General features: G+C 47.9%; 1 protein-coding gene across 1 annotated transcript; it reads right to left on the bottom strand.

Moving 5' to 3' along the window:
* Positions 1-204: 204 nt before the first annotated feature.
* On the bottom strand, positions 205-2,781 carry TLR5 (toll like receptor 5; the record flags this gene model as incomplete). The annotated part of the gene is made up of 1 exon (XM_082833412.1): positions 205-2,781. The coding sequence occupies one exon, from the start codon at positions 2,779-2,781 to the stop codon at positions 205-207; it is 2,577 nt and encodes an 858-aa protein (XP_082689538.1).
* Positions 2,782-23,121: the final 20,340 nt, after the last annotated feature.

Below are 23,121 nucleotides of genomic sequence, written 5' to 3' on the forward strand. Positions count from 1 at the left end.
GGGCACTCGCAATTTTCTAGATCTATTACTTTGCATTTAGAGATCAGTGAAACAACGTCGTGTTGCTATGAAAATCAAGAGATTTATGTGGTTCTCATCGTAGGAAAACAACAACTTCATAAAGGACCCCAAATGGTAACTTAGTGGAAATAAAAAGGGAAGAGTTGCTTGTGGCTTGAGATAAGTGGAAAAGTGCTCCTTTGACTAAGAAATGGTGGTTACACTTTGCAACTGAATGTCATTGTCTTTCTTCCTTTTCTTTTCTTTATTTAGAATGAGCTGAGAGAGTTTGTTGAGAAACCAGCCAACATCCTGGAGATCCTCAGGCCACCTCAAGTACTGCTGTTTCTGGACGAATCCTCGGATGGAGGGATGTTTCATCAGCTGGTACTGGGACAGGGGCCCCACCACCACCATGATGAGGATGCCACTGAGGTCAGCTAAGCACCTGCTCTGGGCGTAACTGAAGGCTTCGAGGCACCACCCGTCTCTAAGGAAGTGTCTGCTCACGAGACAGACAACCTTTCTGCTGCTCCACAGGGCATCCTGGATGTTGGCGATATGGTTTTCCCCGGGCAAAAAGTCTCTCTCTTCAAAGCACAGGTTAAATCTGTTTCGGTCGCTGTACTGGGCATCCAGGTGTTTGAGCAAAGCATTCTGCACCCATTCAAAGTCTTTGCTACTGAAGCACAAATAGGCATCGTATTTGTACGTCTCTGATTCTCTTCCCTTGATGGGGTCCTTGAACACCAGTCTCTGGATTTTCTTATAACAGATGAAACAATACCCCCGAAACTTCGTAACGATGAGGATGGCCATGAGGAACAGAGTCAAAGTGACAGTGAAGAAGGTGAAAAGGGAAAACTTTAGGGACTCTAAAACTTCCTCTTCATCACAATCTTCCGTGGAAAGAGAGTAGAGGGAAGTCCCAGCCACGGAGCTCGGGTACATGCAGTATATGTCTGCCGGAGAGCCAAATATTGTGACGTTGGTTTGATTGAGCCAATTGATAAAAGTGCTAAGTTCACACTCACAGATGAACTTGTTATGAGTTATGTCCACGGCACTCAGTGATGCAAATAAATCAGGATCAGGAGAGAGGAGCTGGTTTCTGGATATATCCAGGACCTCTAAATTAGCAGGTAAGTCGCCAGGAAAAAGAACGGTCAGCCTGTTGTCCTTGAGGATGAGTCCCCTCAGTGCAGTCAGATGACGAAATACTCCTGGTGGAAGGAAATTCAGGTAGTTTTTATTCAAATATAGGACTCGGAGATGGGAAAGCCCTTTAAAAACATCCCAGCAGAACCCGGCTTCCCAGGCGAGCTGCAACATATTTTCTGCAAGGAAAAGCTTTTCTAAGCTGAGGTTCTCTGAAGGGGCATGGTCTTGGTTACAAAAGGAAAAGCGATTTTGATTTAAAATGAGAATCTGGAGATGAGGTACCTGGAGAAGGAAGTAGAGATTATCCAGATTTTCCAGCCTATTCTCTGATAAGGTGATGAAGTTAGCTGTAAGTGCGATGTTTGGCAAAGTAGCCAGTTTATTGCCACTCAAGAAGATATTAGGTATGCTTGGAAGAAAAGAAATAGTTTTAAGAGCATTATCCCGGAGATCCAAGGTGTTTAATTTTTCCAGGAATCTGAATGTTTTGTCCTGAATGATCCCGATGTGATTCTTTTGCAGATCAATATAGGCTACCTTAGGTAGTCCATAGAAATTAGAATTATACAATTCCCCCAGAAGGTTATGTGATATATTGAGAACTTGGAGGTTGTCGAGTCCATAAAATGCTTTGTCTGCAATATTGTTTATCTTGTTGTAGGCGAGATTCAGAACCTTCAACTCCTTGAGCGTCTCAAAGAGTTGGAAGTTCAGGGAGAAGATAAACCCATGTGAAAGGTCCAGCCGTATCACTGAGCTTCCGGCCAGGCCGACAAAGGTGTGCTGGTCAGGGTCTTTGATGTTATTGAAGCCAAACCCAGAACCCATCACGTGATGGGTAAGAACCAAAGAGAAAATCTGGCTTCCATTGATGGCATTGCTGAAGTTTCTTGTGATGTCCACTGCCCAGCCATTGCCAGAAACATCTAGGGTTCCCAGGACCATGTTTCTGAATGGGTTCAGACACTTCCCCCAGTCCATTGAGACCCTGCTGTACAGGGTGTTATCAGCAAGGCTTAAAAAGGAGAGTGTTTTTCCTTGGAGGGGTTTGAGGTCGTGCTCACAAACAGTGGTTATTTGGTTGAGGGAAAGATCGATGGACTTCAAGGAATTCAATTCCCGGAATGAACGATGAAGGTAAAGACTCTGAATCTGATTTTTGGATAGGTCCAAGCGAGTCAAAGACCCCAAATTTCTGAAATAACCATCTTTTAATACAGCACTGGAGAGACCACAGTAAAACAGTCGAAGTTCGAAGAGATGGGGCAGTTTCTGAAAAGCATCTGGGTGCAAGAAGTCTATCTGACTTTTGCCCAGGTCCAAGATTCTGAGATTGGGCAGATTTTGGAAGGCTTCTTTGTCAATGGTCAAGGGGGTAAACTGACTCCCGAGCTCCAGCAGCTGCAGCTGCTCCAGGAAGGGGAAGGATGTGGTTGTGACTGTCCTGATGTAGTTGAAGCTGAGCAGGAGACTCTTGGTGGTGTTGGGGACCTGGGGGACTTGGGTGAGGTTGCAGAAACGATATACGGCTCTCCAACCATCGAAGAAGCAGGAAGAAATTCCAAGCGCGGGACTGGCCATGAGCACCATTCTTAAGAGAAGGTCAAGGTGGTTTCCCATGATCCTATGGAGAAGAAGGGAGAGTGAAAACACAGGAATCTAAGCTCAAGGCATTGCGCACGGGTGCTTAGGGCTTGGGGGATTCCTCTGTGATGTGGCTGTTTCTTAGACCTTTTGTTTTTCTGGATCCAAGGCTGTAGCTGTTGGCAGATGCTGTCTGGTGTAGACAGAGCTTTTCTCACTCTCTATCATTTATGTTGCATTTTTCTACATAGCAAGCACAGTTCTAAGTACTTTCGAAATATTTCATTTAACCTTTATGATAACTCTGCATTCATTCCTAAGTCTGTGCCTTCATTCATTCAAGATTTGCCGATGGAAGTTGGAGAAAACAGCAGGAGGAGATACATTTTAACTTCACCTCAGCCAGGGACCCCATTCCTAGCCCAAGGCAGGCTCAGCTGAAGATTGGAAAATAAATCCACTGATTTTCTTCCCCTTCTAACCTGTCAAGGATACTAGGTCATCTCCATTCATCCATCCTTACTCCCTACACAGTGCATCTCATAATATAAAAACTGGGTACGTCGTTTTCCACAAAGAGTCAGATTTCAACAGTTGAAGAAAAATGTATTAAGCACCTCCTGCACGCCTGGCACCTGCGTGACCCCATGAGTGTACAACTGAACAAAAAACAGTCCCCTTGCCTAAGCCCAATAGGTGAATTCACTGTCTGAGTTGAGCATTTGCTTCACACACACAGCAGCAAACGGCACTGAATGAGTGTATCTGGTTATGTTCCCAGTGCTGTGCTGGGAGCTGTGAAGGGTACAGAGAAAGTGCACGAGGGCCCACCCCTCAGAGAGCTTCGCCTCTACCCATCTGCACAGCACCTCCACCTCGGTGCCTGCAAGGTATTCAACTTGCTCTATGTGTAATATCTGAAGGCCTCTGTTGCCGGGTAAGGAAAGACCTACATGGCTCAGAGGGCAGGAGAATGAGGGGGAAAGAAAAGACAGAAATAGGAAGAGAGCCCTGGTTTATAAAACCATCACTGGCACAGTTTCAATATCAGGGTAGACAGCGTGAAGCAGTCATGGTGCTAGAGAGGCGCCAGCCCTGGACCACTTGCCGGCTCTGAAGACGTTTCGCTGTGTTGGGGTAATTTGTGGTGGGGTTTCCATAGCACCTTTGAGGCTGCGACACACAATTTACAGCAAATCAGAAGTAGACATTGACTTCTGAGTTGACCCAAAATATCAAAAGCAGGCATTTACACATTAAGAGTAGGGCAGCGTGGTATACTGATGTATACTGTCAGGTGGGATACAACTATTGCCATTTCATATTTGAAATTAAACAATTTCCTGTTGGTAGAAATTAAATATAACCTACTATTAAAAACAACCAGGCATTTAATAATCATTAGAAAAAACTCACTGAGAATGTTTATCACGGCTCTTAATTTCTCCACCATTTCCACCCAGAGGCTCAGGGTAACAACAGCAGGGTCACCTCTGTTCTCTGAAACGTCACCCACACTTCAGCAAGTCCTGTCAGTTTCACCTTCCAAGTCTACTCGGTTCAAGCCGCCATCTCTTGATGGGGCTAGACTTGAGACTTCTCACTGGTCTCTCTTATATCTGGGCTGACTCTCCATTTTCCAAACAGCAGCCGGGGTGTTCTTTTAGAAACATAACCCAGGTGATATCACGCCTCTCCGCACAGAACCCTCCCTTCTCCCCCCACTGCTCTGGGAATAAAACCCTGCAAAGACTTCCTTCATCCAGCTCTTGCCTGTCTCTTCAGCATCCCCCTCCTCAATAACTTATTCAATTGATATCTGCTGAGCATCTATGTATCTGGCACTGTTTTAGGAAGAGGAGATACAGTGGTAGACACAATAGACCAAGCCTGCCCTTTTGCTCTCCAAAAATGCACATTTGCATCATAAACCAAAACTTGCACCCAATTTCAGAGGGTTTACTGACCTCCTGAAGGCTACCCCTTTCAACCTCATGATGAGAACCCTTAGTCTACCTATAACAACCACCACGTTTTATGTTCTAGAACGGGGCTTGGAAAACTTTTTCTGTAAAGGGCCAGATGGTAAATATTTTAGGCTTTGCAGTCCAAATACTGTAGTTTGCCAACCTCTGTTCTAGAAGAAGAGAGACTAGAGACTCTGATGTCACAAATGAGGATTTTAAGTGACTGCAAGATAAATGTGCTCTGATATTGAAATCATATTTTCAGGAAAGAACTAGCTTGGCCCCCAAGCTGCTGACAGTTTTGCAGCTGTTGTTTTATCCAAACATCAGAATGAATTCGCATCTTATGTAATCTGACGGGAAAATCCCTGCAGAGACATGGAAGTGAGAACACCAGCTCAGAATAACAGAGTTAAGATGTCTAGTTTCAATTCTGTCTTTTTACAGACCACTCAGGGCTGGCCTCCAAATGCCTACACTGTACTGGGTGGCTTGACTTGAATTTGTAGTAATATCAGGTGAAAGAAAGCCCCAAACAATACATATTCAAGATACTGAATTTTCAAGTCCATAATAGGGAAGCTAAAATTAGGGCTTCCCTGGTGGTGCAGTGGTTGAGAGTCTGCCTGCCGATGCAGGGGACACGGGTTCGTGCCCCGGTCCAGGAAGATCCCACATGCTGCGGAGCGGCTGGGCCCATGAGCCATGGCCACTGAGCCTGCGCGTCCGCAATGGGAGAGGCCACAGCAGTGAGAGGCCCGCGTACCGCAAAAAATAAATAAATAAATAAAATTAAACCGTAAGGTAGATAAGGCCAGCTGAACAAACAGATTTTAAAGAAAATTATTTGGGCTTATGTCATATTACAAAGATATCGTGCAGACCTATTTTCTTACGAAATACAGCAAGGTGTGAAACAGCTACATCTTCATCTCTGAAGCAGACTTCTTTGGGTCAGGTGCCAGGACAGGCGAGCAGAGGGGCCAGGTGAGCTGAGCTGACAGGAGTCTGGAGGGGTTATTCATGAAGACAGAAGCTGGGAGGAGGGACCACCCACGCAGGGGTGTCCTGGAATGAGAGCCAGGAGCTAAAACGCGTTGAAATAAATATGAATGAGCACTGATACAGGGCAAATCTAATTCAAAGATAAGAACCAGGCGATGACGTTGTTTCAGACCCGACCAGACCTCAGAAAGATGAGTGAGCCAGAGTGAAGTGTAGGCAGTGAGACAGACCAGGTGGGCAGCAGCTATGGACTTTGGGAACCCAAGAGAGATTAAATGACCTAAAACCCCAAACCCCTGAATGCAGGTCGCTGACCGCAGCTTCTGACCCTGCGGAGGAGGGCGCCATCCAGTGGTGGCTGGAGTGAGTTCTCTGAGGCAGCAGGTAGAGGAACCCGACAGTGCGCTCCTAAACCATTATTGAAAAGATGGTGAGTAGCGACAGGTACTTACACTGTTAGTTCTGCCATCAGGCGACATAGGCATTCCTTCCTAAAAATCACTCAGCTACTTAGAATCACACAATAAAACCACAGGGCTTCTGGGAAAAAAGAAGACGGCGTATAGCACTCAAAACCTTCATCAGCGGCACCAGAAAACCTCATAAAAATGGTAGCACCATCTTATACGTGTTAGGTGGTTAAGAAATACATACACACTACAATAAATATTCCTTTACCTTGTAAAAGACTTGAGGGTTGCTGCCTCGGGAGCTACTGTGAGGTGCTGGACGGAGGGGGTTATTTGGTATCAGGGGAAGTTGTACACTAGTTGGGGATGGGTGTTGGCTCAAATCACAGGTGGAGCAAGGAGGTCACTGGCAGATTTTTGAGGTCTTTTCCTTCCTCATATGTAGCTCGGTTCAGCTGGGTACAGTTTTCTTCATTTAAACTTAAGATATGGCACAGAAGCATATGCAAATTTCATGTTCACTAATATGTTAATGTTGTTCCCTAATATATCAATATTGTTCCTTAATATGTCAATCGTGTTGGAACAGATTCATTATTTCAGAACAAGCATTATAGCAGAACTGACTGAACTCTCATTCAAGGCTAACAGTTCCAATTAAGAGTAGAAAAAAAAGGAGGTTCTATATATGAGTCTACCCTCTGTGCCTGTGTGATAGAGTTTGGAGAACCCATGGGACTGGCTTGGGAATCATCTCTGGGGACCATTGCGGACTCAGGTCCCAAAGGGCTCAGAGACTTGAGTGGTCAGTGTCACCTCCAGCAGCTTCAGGTGGTTCCTGTTTCAACAAGAGACTGAACGGGAGAAGGAAGTTCTCAATCCTGGCGACACATTAACCACTGGGGAGCCTCGAGCCCGCTGAAGCCCAGGCTTCCAATAGACCAGTTAAATGAGACTCCTAGGGGTGGCCCTCAGGGCTCTGTACTCTTAACAAGTATGCAAATTTTGTACACACCCACATTTTAGAATCACTGGTATAAACCAATGGTTCTCTAACTTGGCCATACATTGGAATCACTGGGGGACTTTAAAAACAATACAGGTACCTGGGTCCCATCTGAGAGGTGAGGTTGTTCTGGGGTCTGAGGCTGCAGCACTGAGAGGCCCACGTACCGCAAAATAAATTTTAAAAACTGCTGACTCTACAAATCAGACATAGAACTACCACAGGACCCTGCAATTCCACTTCTGGGCATATATATACCCCAAAGAATTGAAAGCAGGAACTCAAACAGATATTTGCACACCACGTTCATAGCGGCATTATTCACAATAGCCAACAGGTAAAAACGATCCCAATGCCCACTGGCAGATGACGAATGAGATAAAATGTGGTACACATACGATGGAATACTATAAAGTCTTAAAAAGGAAGGAAATCTTGGCACATGCTTCATCATACGTGAACCTTAAAGACGTTATGCTAAGTGAAATAAGTCAGTCACAAAAGCACATATACTGTGTGATTCCAGAGATGAGGTCCTTAGAGTAGCCACATTCAGAGAGACAGAAAGTGGAATAGAGGTTGCCACGGGCTGGAGGAGGGAGGAGGGAGAGCTACGGTCCTGTAGGTTCAGAATTTCTACTTGGGATGATGAGAACTTTCTGGAGATGGCTGATCGTGAGGGTAACACAGCAATGTGAATGTCCTTAATGCTCCCTAAACTGGACACTTAAAATGGTTAAAATGGTGAATTTTATGCCCTGTATATTTTACCACAATCAGAAAATAAAATTAAAGAGAAAAAAACAACACTGCTGCTACCTGAGCCTAACTCCCGGAAATTCAGTTCGGTAGGTCAGGTGGAGCTGGGGAAGTGCATTTTATGGCCCAGGTACTTTTTTTTTTTGGCGGTACGCGGGCCTTTCACTGCTGTGGCCTCTCCTGCTGTGGAGCACAGGCTCCGGATGCACAGGCTCAGCGGCCATGGCTCACGGGTCCAGCCTCTCCGCGGCATGTGGGATCTTCCCGGACCGGGGCACGAACCCGTGTCCCCTGCATCGGCAGGCGGACTCTCAACCACTGCGCCATCAGGGAAGCCCTAGCCCAGGTACTTTGAAGCAAGTGGTCCTCAGGCCATGCTTTGAGAGACGCCGGTCTAAGGGATTCCCTCCAACCCAGAAGCCCCGTGATTCTCTTAGAGGAAGAGGGCTGGTAGGAAATTCAGAGGGCTGTGGAGAACTGGGTTTTGATTATTGAGGCTAACTTGTGTCGAGGGCTCTGAGGGGTAACAGGAAGAGCACAGTCAATGCGGGCCTCAATACTCCTGCCAAGCGCTGTTAATTAAGATAATGAGACCAGAGGGAGAAGGGTCGGCAGCCTCTCCTTTGAGTGGAATTCATTTAGCTTTAATCCCAGCCGTCAGCAGAGCGGGTTCCCTTTCTCGACTTAGTTGCCTGCTCAGCAGAGCCGCGGACCTCACGTTGGGTGAGCTACGGGCCGTGGTGTCTCCATGGGCAATGGGGAAGCCTGCACGCAGGGGCACCTCTGCTCCCTGGGCAACACAGTTAGCCTGCAAATCCCGCTGGCTGGGGCTAGAGCTTCTCCTGGGCTAAGTTAAATGCTTGATCCTTAACAAATAATACTCATAATGGGCTCTTTGACAGGATCCGGGATTCTGAGCTTGGCCGCAAGGCTGGAGAGAGAATGTTTCTCCTGGCAGGTGGTGGCTCACATCTGGCAGGCAGTCGGAGTGCTGGGCATGGAGGACCGCTGTCTGAGCAAAACAGTTCATTCATTTCCAAATGGAGAGCGTTTCTCCAAGGTTCACATAGCAATAAAAATCCTGGAGTGACACCTTATTTTTGATAAAGAAGGCAAGAATACACAATGGAGAAAAGACAGCCTCTTCAATAAGTGGTGCTGGGAAAACTGGACAGCTCCATGTAAAAGAATGAAATTAGAACATTCCCTAACACCATATACAAAAATAAACTCAAAATGGATTAAAGACCTAACCGTAAGGCCAGACACTATCAAACTCTTAGAGGAAAACATAGGCAGATACATCGCAGCAAGATCCTTTCTGACCCACCTCCTAGAGAAATGGAAATAAAAACAAAAATAAACAAATGGGACCTAATCAAACTTAAAAGCTTTTACACAGCAAAGGAAACCATAAACAAGACTAAAAGATAACCCTCAGAATGGGAGAAAATATTTGCAAATGAAGCAACTGACAAAGGATTAATCTCCAAAATTTACAAGCAGCTCATGCAGCTCAATATCAAAAAACTATCAACCCAATCCAAAAATGGGCAGAAGACCTAAATAGACATTTCTCCAAAGAAGATATACCTATTGCCAACAAACACATGAAAGAATGCTCAACGTCATTAATCATTCGAGAAATGCAAATCAAAACTACAATGAGGTATCACCTCACTCCAGTCATAATGGCCATCATCAAAGAATCTACAAACAATAAATGCTGGAGAAAAGGGAACCCTCTTGCAACCCTCTGTTGGTGGGAATGTAAATTGATACAACCACTATGGAGAACAGTATGGAGGTTCCTTAAAAAACTACAAATAGAACTACCATATGACCCAGCAATCCCACTACTGGGCATATACCCTGAGAAAACCGAAATTCAAAAAGAGTCATGTACCAAAATGTTCATTGCAGCTCTATTTACAATAGCTCGGAGATGGAAACAACCTAAGTGCCCATCATCGGATGAATGGATAAAGAAGATGTGGCACATATATACAATGGAATATTACTCAGCCATAAAAAGAAACGAAATTGAGCTATTTGTAATGAGGTGGATAGACCTAGAGTCTGTCATACACAGTGAAGTAAGTCAGAAAGAAAAAGACAAATGCCGTATGCTAACACATATATATGGAATTTAAGAAAAAAAAATGTCATGAAGAACCTAGGGGTAAGGCAGGAATAAAGACGCAGACCTCCTAGAGAACGGACTTGAGGTTATGGGGAGGGGGAAGGGTGAGCTGTGATGGGGCGAGAGAGAGTCATGGACATATACACACTAACAAACGTAGTAAGGTAGATAGCTAGTGGGAAGCAGCCGCATGGCACAGGGATATTGGCTCGGTGCTTTGTGACAGCCTGGAGGGGTGGGATAGGGAGGGTGGGAGGGAGGGAGACGCAAGAGGGAAGAGATATGGGAACATATGTATATGTATAACTGATTCACTTTGTTATAAAGCAGAAACTAACACACCATTGTAAAGCAATTATACCCCAATAAAGATGTTATAAAAAAAAAAGGGAACCCTCTTGCAACCCTCTGTTGGTGGGAATGTAAATTGATACAACCACTATGGAGAACAGTATGGAGGTTCCGTAAAAAAACTAAAAATAGAACTACCATATGACCCAGCAATCCCACTACTGGGCATACACCCTGAGAAAACCATAATTCAAAAAGAGTCATGTACCACAGTGTTCAATGCAGCTCTATTTACAATAGCCAGGACATGGAAGCAACCTAACTGTCCATTGACAGAGAATGGATAAAGAAGATGTGGCACGTATATACAATGGAATATTACTCAGTCATAAAAAGAAATGAAATTGAGTTACTTGTAGTGAGGTGGGTGGACCTAGAGACTGTCATACAAAGGGAAGTAAGTCAAAAAGAGAAAAATAAATACTGTATGCTAACACATATATATGGAATCTAAAAAAAGAAAAGTGGTTCTGATGAACCTAGGGGCAGGACAGGAATAAAGATGCAGACGTAGAGAATGGACTTGAGGACAAGGGGAGGGGAAGGGTAAGCTGGGATGAAGTGAGAGAGTGGCATTGACATATATACACTACCAAATGTAAAATAGATAGCTAGTGGGAAGCAGCCACACAGCACAGGGAGATCAGCTCTGTGCTTTGTGACCACCTAGAGGGGTGGGATAGGGAGGGTGGGAGGGAGACGCAAGAGGGAGGAGATATGGGGATATATGTATATGTATAGCTGATTCACTTTGTTATAAAGCAGAAACTAACACACCATTGTAAAGCAATTATACTCCAATAAAGGTGGTAAAAAAAAAAAAATCCTGGACTCAGTCCACATGTGAATACGTTCAAGGTCAGCCTCGGAAAAAGGCTCAAGGCCAGTGGACACGGTGACCCTCCCAGGGCAAACGTGTTCTCCAGGTGCAGAATACAGCCTCCCATAGGGACAAGCCAGCCAATGAGCACTCTTGAAGGCTGCAATGTCGCCGGGGCAATGGTCCTTCCAGCCCAGCGTTCCGCCTCTGACAACAGTTCCAATAAAACCCATGGGTGACTGCAGTGCCTCGAACCTCAGAGTTTGCTCCCCAGATACAAGTCCAGCTTCCTCCCCAAACCACCATGACTTTGAGGCTCTTCTGGGTGTCCTCTTTTTCATTCAACACCACCTCTTTTCGTGGTGACCAGCTGCTGTACTGAGAATTTGTGCTTGTCCTAGAGTAACTCTTCCCAGGCTGAGCCTCCCACTCTGTGCTGGTCACTGCTGGATGCTGGGGAGTCACTGCCTGCAAGGGTCTCAAGGTTTCTAGAAAGACTCTAGAGCAGGGATGCCCCAAGTGATGTCCCCAGACAAGCAGGATCGGCACCACTTGAGGCCCCACCCCAGTCCTCCTGAAAGAGAAGCTCTGGGGCTGGGGCCTGGCAGGCTGTTTCCTCAAGCGCTCTGGGTGATTCTGATGCACACTCGCATCTGAGAACCACTGGGTTCAATTCTGGAGGGAGGAAAGAAATATATCCTGATAACTACAGTACCGCAGAGTGGGCATCTTCGCCTACATGCTCGTCCCCACAGAGCTCTGAGCTTCCTCCCTTCTCTCATCTTCCCAGTCTTTGGGAGGTATCATTGTTTCCCCATTTATACACATGAGAAAACTAAGGCCCAGAGCAGTTAAGTAACTTATTTAAGACCACACAGCTCTGTCCACTCTCTAAGCCTAGTGTCTCTGGTGTGGCTGCACACGTGGGTCAGTCCAGGGGTACTGCTGTAGCCCACCTCTTGGTCATCATCTGCTGATCTTGTGGTCACTTCCCCTGGGTCACAAAGGGTATGAGCCCTGGCTCCCAGGGGAAGGTAAGCCTCTCAGCCCCTCGCCACTTTCAGCTCCGCGTGAAGGCCCACCCTACCCCTGAGATGGTCCCTTTGAAATGCTGAGTTCTCTCCCACTCTCTCAGCACGACCTTCCTCCTTCCGGGTCTCTTGGGCCCTTCCTTCCACTACACTGACTCTCTGACGGCCTCGAAACTCCCCTTGAACCTTCCGTGACCTTCAAATGCATCCTCCTCTTTACACCTCCCCATGGTTCTAGACTCCACACACCTTCTCTTCAAACCCTCTTTCAAAACCTCCAGCTCGGACGCCTCCTTGCTCTGCTATCCCATCTGTCTACACCAGCCACCTGCCCTCTGCCTGCCTACACCTGGTGGCTTTAGCTCTGTCAGGAAAAACCACCTTGGTGCCCACACTAATGTGCAGAATCCAGTCGTGCTGTCACCCTCTCTCCTACCCCTAAGGAGTGATTCCAAACCTTCACCGGCTTTCCCTCACTCATCCCGCCTGGTCTTGGCCCTCTCAGAAGATGTTGATCTTGCTTCCTACTTCTAGGAGAGAAGGAAGGTCTGGCTCTTTACGCGGCACATGCCGCAGCCATCCAATGACCCTCTGTGTCTGCCAGCAAAGCCCACAGGAGGGCTTATGGCCCGTCCTGGGGGCAGTGCCCTGCGGAGCCACTGAGGTGAGGTGAGCTCCGGGGTCAAGAGCGTGCGATGGGACTGAGGCAGCTCAGGCTGGTCCGGCCAGAGAGGGCGGCTTCTTCGTGCACATCTGGGTGCAAAAGGCCCTCCATGGCCAGACGTGGCAGTCCGTTCATGCCAAAAAAAAAAAAAGCGTGCTCCCCACCCACCCTCCTCCTCAGACCCATCACACGCCCGAGGGGAGATGGTCATCAGCAGCTTCCATGAGCATCGCAGATTCACACAGCAGGGAAAAGCCTGACCTGACGACGGTTCTCCAAAGAGGAAGCAGACAATTAGCGCACTGGGTCTCTGTGCACTGGTGCGACCTCAGGAGAACGGTTTACTGATTTGCTGGTGCCCGGGGGTCTCGTTAGGGTTTGTTTGCATCTCTCCGTGTGCATGACGCTTCGATACAAAGCTTGTCCAGTAAGTCCAGCCCAACGAGAAACTTCCCTTTCACATGTCGGGGTGGAAGGGGATATAACAAGAAACTCAGTCAAATGCCTTGCTGAGTTCCCAGGGCTGCTGGAAGCTGGTAGCCCTGTCAGGATGGAAATGAGCTGAGTCTGATACGACTTGCTGTTCCAGAACCTATGCTGACCTGCCGGGGTTCCCGCCACCTTTCCTCAGAGCTGCAGACCCTGGGCCAGATCTCTTCTAGGAATGGGTCCACAGCTGCCGTCAAGCTCCCTGGTTTGTAGTTATTTTGTAAATACCTGTTGAATGAATGAAATTGCCACATCCTGCCTCTGGGTCCTCCTCCCTCTTCACGGCCCGCAGAGCCAGCTGCCAGGGTGCTGAGGGCTCATCTGCGCTCTGTATCCCTCGGATGCTCTTGAGCCGGGGGGCCTGGAGCTCTTCAGAGCAGCCGGAGCTCGCCCGCTCTCTCCCCTCCTACCTGGGGGTGGTTATCTGTACTTATGATCCCATCAGCTTCTGAGAGGGAGCTTGTCCCTTCTTTCTTCTTCCTCATCTGGACATACCTTGGAATATCCTCTTGGGCATCTGTAGCATTTCCTCCAAATTCAGAGCATATGGGGCAATAGCCTTTCTGATCAAACACTGCACCATATTCATCTTTGGTTGTGGATCCTTATTTCCATCTTCGGTACATATGAAACTCTAACAAGGTGGGTGGAGTCAGACCAGCTTCCTTAATCCCCCACGGGAGGAAGCCTCAGGTACATCAGTGCAGATGGTGGCTAATTCTGTGAAGCTCATCTCAGGACACCACCACCAGCATTGATTCCCCTCACTTCCAATTGTTTATGCCGTTCGGCCCCACAGCCCCTGCCTCCTGTCTGGCTGTTGCAGTGTCCACCCCTCCAGCTGACCGTCCACAGCCAGCCTGACCCCGACACCTGCATCTCTCGCTCAGCTAAATGAGGGGGTTGTAGAGCGTGGCTCTGACCAGGAACCTTCACTAGCTCCCCCTGCCCGCAATGGCCCAACTCTTCAGGGCATAAAACTCCACTGTGGACTCTAATCTATTCCTGGAATGGCTGATTAGAGAGGTCCCTTAGCGCCTGAACCCTCCCATTGGACAGAGGGGAAACTCCATCCAATCTACCTTCTGGCTTATTTAGTCTTGCCTGGGCTCCAGGGATAACTCACCTTCCCCCAGAGTGAAACTGGATCCCAAGTTCTCTGCTTATGCTGCTCCTGGGCTTGGAATGCTTGTTCCCATCTCGTCTGCTTACCCAACTCCAATTCATCCCTCCCAGGCTACCCTGGACGCCAACTCTTTCGTGAAACGGTTCTCATATTCCTACAGGCACTTTATCTCCCTCCCTTGTTCTGTGTACATTTTCACGGTGGCATTTTCATCGCATCTTGTCTCCTCCAGATTGTCCATCTCCTGAGGGCAAGGACCCAGTTTTGCTCATGCGGTACCCCTGAGGCACACAGCACAACTGAAGTGCCCGGTGATATGTTCCCCATTAACATTTTGAAGGAGAGTGATTTTCATCAGGAGTACTTACCTCCAGTCCTAACAGAAGGGGCTTCTTGTATGTTCTTATCCTAGAGGCACGGGGTCCCTGATTGTTTAAAGGCTTCAGTTTCTGAGACAATGGGGACCTCCTCGCAGCAATGATGGGAGGATGGTCGTCAATGTTTTTCTGGTGAATTGAGAGAAAGGGCTTTTGTTTTCCTAAGGGAGAACAGGAAAGCTAATTAGGAGGGAGAAACAGAAAATATTACATAGATGTTTTTCTATGCCACACAGCGATTTTCTCTGTAGGGGTATTTAAAACTTTAGGTGTGTCTCTGATTAAGTGGAATTTTAATTGAAAAAGATCAAGACCCTTTTGTAAATCGAGGCATATGGAACATCAGAGCTGAAGAGACCTGGAGAAATCTCATGCCCAGCCTCTGGGCCAATTAGTCACGGGGGCTTTCTTCCTTGTCCCTCCAGGGAGGGAACTCCATAATCCACTCCATCTTTATCGTCACAGTGGTGGTGAGGAAGCACCTCCCTTGGAACCAGACGTCCCTTTCATGACATTTCTGTGGTCATTTAGTTACTGGGGACCCACACACAGGATGAAGACAATCCACTGTCTTCTCCACAAGGAGCAGAGAGCTTGTGGGTTGCTAGCGAAAAAGCTAGGTTTGCCATCAGAGTCTGACATTTCTAAGCAGTATGATTAAGTAAACTGTGGTTGAGCTAGGAGACACTGGATAATTATTGGGTCTCAGATTCAGGATGAGATGAGCCCTGAAAGTTAAGAATGACATATAGTGGGGGCTTCCCTGGTGGCGCAGTGGTTGAGAGTCCGCCTGCCAATGCGGGGGACGCGGGTTCGTGCCCAGGTCCGGGAAGATCCCGCATGCCGCGGAGCGGCTGGGCCCGTTAGCTGAGGCCGCTGAGCCTGTGAGTCCGGAGCCTGCGCTCCGCGACGGGAGAGGCCACAACAGTGAGAGGCTCGCGTACCGCAAAAAAAAAAAAAAAGAAAAAAAAAAGAATGACATATAGTGCTTTTCACCATTTTATTGAACTGTGGCTCAGAGGGTAAGTATGTGCCTGTCACATATCCATCACGTTGTGGAGCTAGGATTTGAATCCAGCCGTGAACTTAGTTTTCATTTTGATCTTCAAAAGAAAAAAATATCAAAATTGTGGACATTGCAGAATAGATACAGAGCCTCCAAGGATGATTTGCATATGACTCACCCGGAGATCTTGCTGAAATGCAGATTCTGATTCAGCGGGTCTGGGGAAAGACCAGAGATTCTGCCTTTCTAACAAGCCTCCAGGTAATACTGATGCTGCTGGCTCAGTGATCATGATTTGTGAGGTAGGGACTTAAGAGAGCTGTTATGGGCCTCACTGCTCACTACTCAGGTTGCCTCATCTCCCAGGAATAAAGTAGGACCAGGATGTTGCATGATCACTTTTGAGAAGGGGGGCCATGCATTCTCCCCCAATTCTTCTTAGTCTTGAAGACTGAAGCATTGGATGGTGCTCGAGGAGGGTTATTTGAGGCTTCTGAGGCAGGGGAGCTGGGCAGGTCACATCGTTTTACTTGGAGCTAAGGAAAAAGAGAGGCTTGGGTACCACTTCTCAGGCTCCAGGACAGGCGCCTCTCCTGGAGACCAGCAGGGGGCGCACAAAGGGCGAAGACCAAGGCAAGAGCCCTCCGAGGGCCTCCGGAAAGTCTGGGCTGAGGGGTGTGGAAGCCACCAGGGGCTCTGGACTGAGCCCCGCTGAGAAGTTCCTATTGCTTGCTTACGTTTAGAGAGCACGCAAGTGCTCCTGGCAGGCTGGCACAGGGAGAGGAGATCACAACTGAATTTCAAAACAGGACTGTGATGTCTTTTCTTCCTTGGCATGCACCTTAGAAGGAATTACCCACCCCCTCCCCCAACCCCTTTGAGGCTCTGAATCTGTTGGGCAGTGTACACAATTTTGATTTTTAGGAAAGGTCAAAAAGGTCAAAAAGGACAACTAAGTTTGTAGCTGGATTCAAATCCTAGCCCCACAATTTAATAGATGTGTGACCTTGAGGAAGTGCTTAACCTCTCTGAGCGCCAGCTTAATCACCTATACGATCGCAACAATAATAGTTTCTACTTCCCTGGGGACGCATCCACAGAGGCTTCTGAGGACCCTACAGCTTCCGAATGAAGAGCCCAGTTATTGATGTGTAATCCTCTAATATTTCTTGCTTGCTTAAGTAGACAGACATCATTTATCCAACTGCACCTCACCAGAAATGTATTCCTTTTGGAAACCACTGAAGGGGAACAGTAAGAGAAGGAAACGGAATTATTTCTCAGTATGCTGGGGAAATTTGGTGTGTTTTTTTTCTGCACTCATGGGAGATTATGTAAAAGTTTCCCCTATTGTCTTCAATATCTTCAGGTGGCAGTCCCCCCAAACCAAAACAAAAACAGCACCATCAAACAGAGGCGTGACAGTCTGAAGGAAGGATGTTGAAAACCCAAATGGTTCAGGTACAAAAATGGCTTCTCTTCTGTCTGCTCATTACAAACTCTTTAGCACACAGTTTTAAAGCATGTGATTGAAAGAAATAATTCCATCCGAGCGGTTATTAAAAACTAACAACTAGCGTGACGCATCTAAAAATCCTTGGGAAAAGATAGCTCACCAAGGAACTGAACATCTCCGTCTTCTGCTTCAGGCAGCACCAATATCCTCAATTAGAAAATTAACATCTGAGACTCCGACAGCCCCCCCGAATGCAACTCAGCTAAACCCCGCGTGTTCAGGGGTAAAGTAAATTGCCTGGAAAGATGGGCAGCTGCGAGGTCAGAAGCCCGAGCAGACGGAGAGCTGGGAAGTCTGATATTGCATCCCCTGAAAGTAATGACACAAAACAATCCGCTAAGAGCGGCAAAAATCATTTGGATTGTGATGTAAATTGGAAGCAGCTGGGGGGAGGCATGGGCAAGAGAAACCTTATTAAACTATGATCCGTTAGACACGGAAAATGGAAATGTGAAGAGAGATTTGAGAACTGTCCTGGGAGGGATCTGCAGTCTGTGCTGGGTTAACAAGAGCATCAAGAGAAACCTCCCAACTGAGCTTAAGGTAGATAGCTAGTGGGAAGCAGCCACATAGCACAGGGACATCAGCTCGGTGCTTTATGACCGCCTGGAGGGGTGGGATAGGGAGGGTGGGAGGCAGGGAGACGCAAGAGGGAAGATATGGGAACATATGTATATATATAACTGATTCACTTTGTTATAAAGCAGAAACTAACACACCATTGTAAAGCAACTATACCCCAATAAAGATGTTAAAAAAAAAAAGAGAGATACCTCCCTAGGCTGGTAAATCAAGTCCGCTCGCTCTTAGGCAGAGGGAGACGCCCCCTGGTGAGAGGTGAGGGAAGGGAGAGGGAGGGAGTCAGGCCAGGAGGAGGGGGTCCTGCATCTCCAGGCCTGCCTGGTGCAGAGGAGGAAAGATGATTTCACTGGCAGTGCCCCAGGGACTGTAAGCAGGGCAGACAGGGCTGGGAAACACGCCCCTGCTGGAAACACACATTCCTGCTACATGCCCGGCGTCCAGGGCCCCCAGGGACGTGTGTGGAATGTGGAATTTGCCCTGGGCAGGCTGCCCGGGGTGGCTGTGCTCCATTCTGAATGGGGGAGGGGTCAGCAAGAAACTTGGCTCCTTGGCGCTGTGGGTGGTCCCTTCCAAGATGCATGAGATATGGCAACAGCTCTGGGCTGGGAGAGGGGAAACCTGGGTTCTAGCCCTCCTTCGGCCATCACCTGGGCATCCTTGACAAGTTTAACTTCCCTTGTCCTGTTTCTGTACGTGTATGATGGCAGGTTTGAACTGGAAGCATTTTCACAGCCTATAAACCCTGAATTTATCTAATGAGACTTGCTGAGTATCGTGACAGCAATCACAGACCAGGACACAATCACAACCCGCCCCCCACTTTCATCAGATTTGCAAATCTGTTATAGATATTCTTGAAAATATCTATGGAAAATAATGGTATTGATGTACCAATAAAATGGATAAATATAGTGGATCCACATATATCCTAGCCTCGAATAGCAACTTTTTCCCGCCCAGGAATTTACTCTCAGAGGGAACTGCTTCTTTGGCCAGATAATCTTTTGAGAGTAGAAAACTTTTCCCCCTCTTTGTATTTCCACCTTCCGCTGCCCACCTCCACCCTCTAGAAGTCTCCTGAAGTCTCCCCAGGCCAGGTATGTAACAGGACTGATTCCAGTTTGCAGGCTTTCATTTCCCAAACAGGGACTTATGTCCAGGACACAGAGGCTCTCCCAGGAGGTCGTGAGAGGAGTGAAGTTGGTGGGGCAAAACAGTGAGGTTTGGAAGAAACAGGAAAGGAAGAGAGGTCTGGGGGTCACAGGAGGACAGGACTTTGGCAAGTCCCCAGAGTTTGGCCGTGTGGTCTAGAAGCAGCAGAGACTGCCAGGGAGGCAGGGTCAGGAGCGTGCTCGGTGGTAACCTGAGTGGACCAGACTGGTGCGGGATCCCCCTCAGCCCTGCCCTGAGGTCTCGGCACTGCCTAAGATCCAGAAACTATGACACCGCCCTGGGGTAGTTTCTATTCTTGCCAGCCTGGTGAGACAAAGGGTGCAAATGGATATTAAGTTGATCTCTAGAAAATAAAAGGAGAGGCAGTATTTCTTACACACCTCAGCGTCTTATTGATTCATACTTGCAATCCTTTTGTGTGTTGGGAAAGAAAGTAAAGTTAGCCTTGGGGCTTTCTAGAACCAGTTAAGTCTGGACCATGATGAGGCAGAACCTCAGAACACAGAAACTCAGGGCTGAAAGTGGTTTTCAATCTTGCCTTCATTAGGGCCAAGTTCAAATACTGGCTCAGTTGTCCTGTCTACAAAATGGAGTGGTTATGAGGATTAAATGAGATGATACATGTAGCTCGTATTTCTGGGTCCCTTGCAGTGTCTTGCACGTGGTAGATTATTTGTTGACTATTAAATTATTTATTGACTAGTAAATCATTTATTTTTTTGGTTTTGTTTTTGTTTTTTTGCAGTACGCGAGCCTCTCACTGTTGGGGCCTCTCCCGTTGTGGAGCACAGGCTCCGGACGCGCAGGCTCAGCGGCCATGGCTCACGGGCCCACCCGCTCCACGTCATGCGGGACACTCCCGGACCGGGACACGAACCCCGTGTCCCCTGCATTGGCAGGTGGACTCTCAACCACTGTGCCACCAGGGAAGCCCGTAAATCATTTACCGATTATTAAAGCTAGTCTAACCTGCAATGAATAGACAGATAGATAGATAGATTAGGAACTGGTTTGGTGACCTTGGATAAGTCATGCTGTCAGCAGCGCAAGGACTAAGAATCCTGCAGTAGTGTTGGGGCCATAAACATTCATCTAGAGCAAAGCGTGAGCTGCTCATCTTGAATTAGTATGGTGGTTTAAGCACATGGACCCGGAAGCCAGACACATCCAGTTGCAACCCTGGCTCTCCATTCACTGCTGTGTCATTGGGTGCGCTCCCTGGGCCTCATTTTTGTCATTGGAAAAATGAGAATAATAACAACACCCACCTCACAGGGACTCAGAACAGTGTCTGGCTCAGCGTAAATGCTGTTTTTGCGTTTGCTGTTATTGCTGGTGTCATGCATTTGTGCACAGTCAAGGAGAAAACATCCGGCCCTCACCATTATGAAGCAAAGTCATGTTTGGGGCACTTGAGACGAGTTTACCGCATTCCAGAGAGGTGAGAACCAGCTGTTTCCAGGTTGCAATATCCTCTTGTTGGGTTCCGCAATACCATGACTTTGGAGATTACCCCAAATGAGAGTTCTCTGGGACAACTGTGGGGAAGGGAGGGAAGGTTCAACAAAATACAATCAATGTGAAGAGGGGAATTTATCCATTTTCCTTACCATAAATGGGCTCCTTCCCTCCTGCATTCAACTGTGGTTGTATCTCTTACAAAACAAACAAAACTATCTTCTCTTGCCATGACTACTCCTCCTGCCCTGCTGAGAGAAAATCTACCCTTTTGTGGTCAAATTCCTCAGACGTGAGGTCTGAAGACTCCACCCAATGATCCTACTGCCCAATAACCTAGCCTCTTCTGACCCCATGAGACCTGGCTTTCTTGTGCGAGCACCCCTCTCAAAGTTGGCCTCCTCATCTATTCTTGCCTGAATCTCTCTGTTCTTCTTTTTGGCACACACAGCTTTGGCCACCCATCTCTTCTTGAACTGTCTCCTCCCTTGGCTTCCTTGATTTTCTTCTCTCTTTCTGTCATTCTCTTTTCCACCAGTTCCTCTCTCCCACACCCTGCCCCTAGAATGTAGGTTTTCCCCTAGACCTTGTTCTCAGCTTAGCTTCTTCTGGCAGTGATCACATTTGCTTTCACATGCTGGGCAATCCCCACTACACTCCCACCATCTCCCCCTAACCCTGACCTGAACTGTATTCAAAGTGCTGATTAAAGGACATCCCCACTTGGGTGTCCGGCAATAACTTCAGATGCAATAATGCCCCAAAGTGACTTAACAATATTTTGGTCTTTGAAAATCCTCCAGAAAACAGAAATATTTTTGCACGGCGCTCAGAAGGATGTGAATGGACCTCTCCCTGGGCCAGGGACCCAACTCTCCTGTGAATCAATTTCCCCCTGCCTCACAGGTTATGAGCCAACCTTCTCCTTTACTCTATATTACTCATCACCAAATCTTACTTGTTTTCCTTTCAGATGACCCTAGTGTTATCTTTTCTTTTACATTTTCATCACCCAGGTTCAGACTTCCATCCAATGTACGTTTATTGGGCACTCTCTCCGAGGAAGGCTGTAAGCTGATAGGGCTGCATCAAGGATAGACCCAGTCCCAGAGATCAGGGCGCTAATAGTCAGGACTGGGGTGGGGTGCAGCCACAAGAGGGAGTGACGCTGTGAGAGGGTGTGCTGGCAGGGTAGCGGGGCACAAAGGAGGACGTGCAAACCCAGCCTGAGGGACCTCTACTCCCAGGGGATATAGACACTGATCACTGAGTCCTGTGCATGGGGAAGCGTAAGCTTGGGACAGCAGTGGGCGTTCCCGGCAGAGGCTGTCAAACACCATCAAGGGAGAGGGGGAGCCCAGGCATGGGAGTCCGCTGTGGGTTCAAGGTGGGAGCTGGCGGGAGGTGAGGCTGGAGAAGATACCCTGGGGCTGGATCAAGAAGGACCTCGAAGTCTGTTCTGAGGCCCCTGCTAAGTGCTTTGAGTACTGCCACCACATTAAACGTGAATTCCTCCACCAAACTTACCCAATCTTTAAATTCCCAATAATAGTGCTTAACCCACAAGTAGGTGAGGTGCTTCACAGTGCCCAAATCTGGCTGAATTTCAATCAAGAATCATTTACCAAATGCTGCCTGCTATGTGCCAGACACCAACGCTGGCTCAGAGGACCGCAAGATGAGTGAGACACAGCCCCGCCTCTGTAGGTGGGGCAAAGACCCCTCAACCCAACTGGGCAGCACAGGGTGCACGCGCTTCAGTAGAGGTGCAGGCAAGGAGCAGCGGAGGGCAAAGGAGGAATGCCCCCAACTCTGCCTGAAGGCTGGGGGAGGGGCCAGCCACGGAAGTCTTCTTTGGAGGAGGTGCTATTTGAGGTGCTTTCTAAAAAACAGAGGATTCCTGGGACTTCCCTTGTGGCCCAGTGGTTAAGACTCCGCGCTTCTAATGCAGAGGACACGGGTTTGATCCCTGGTCGGGGAGCTAAGATCCCACATGCCACATGGCCAAAAAACCCCCCAAAAAACAAGAACAAAAAAAAAACAAACTCAGAGGATTCCCCAACAGAAGAATTCTGGGCACAGGAGAGCAAGTGTAGGGAGAGAGAGGCATGCAGAAGAGGCCTAGTCAGAGCGCCATGGGCAGTCACTGTGGTATCATGGGCCAGGGGTGGACTGACAGTGGCAGGAGGCGGGGCTGGGAAGGAAGGCAGGGAATTTGGACTGCATGGGGGAGGGGCAGCGAGTGCCTTTGCTTCGTCTGAGCCTCATATTATCCTTGGGCTTTCTGCCCTCTGCCTTGCCTGGTGCCTGACTGTTGTTTCTATAACAAATGCAGCTGAAGACCAAGTAGCTCCCGAAGCCCTCGCTGCCTTTTCCAGCCCACGTGGGCTGTCTCCTTTGAACCAGCAGAAGACGCCACCTAATTTCACTTACTTGCTCTCTAATTGTTACGCGGGTGCTGGTTTTCTCTCCTCCCCTGAACCTGGAAGCTTC

This window comes from Leucopleurus acutus, assembly GCF_964270905.1.
Source record: "Leucopleurus acutus genome assembly, chromosome: 2".
NCBI classification, from domain to species: domain Eukaryota; kingdom Metazoa; phylum Chordata; class Mammalia; order Artiodactyla; family Delphinidae; genus Leucopleurus; species Leucopleurus acutus.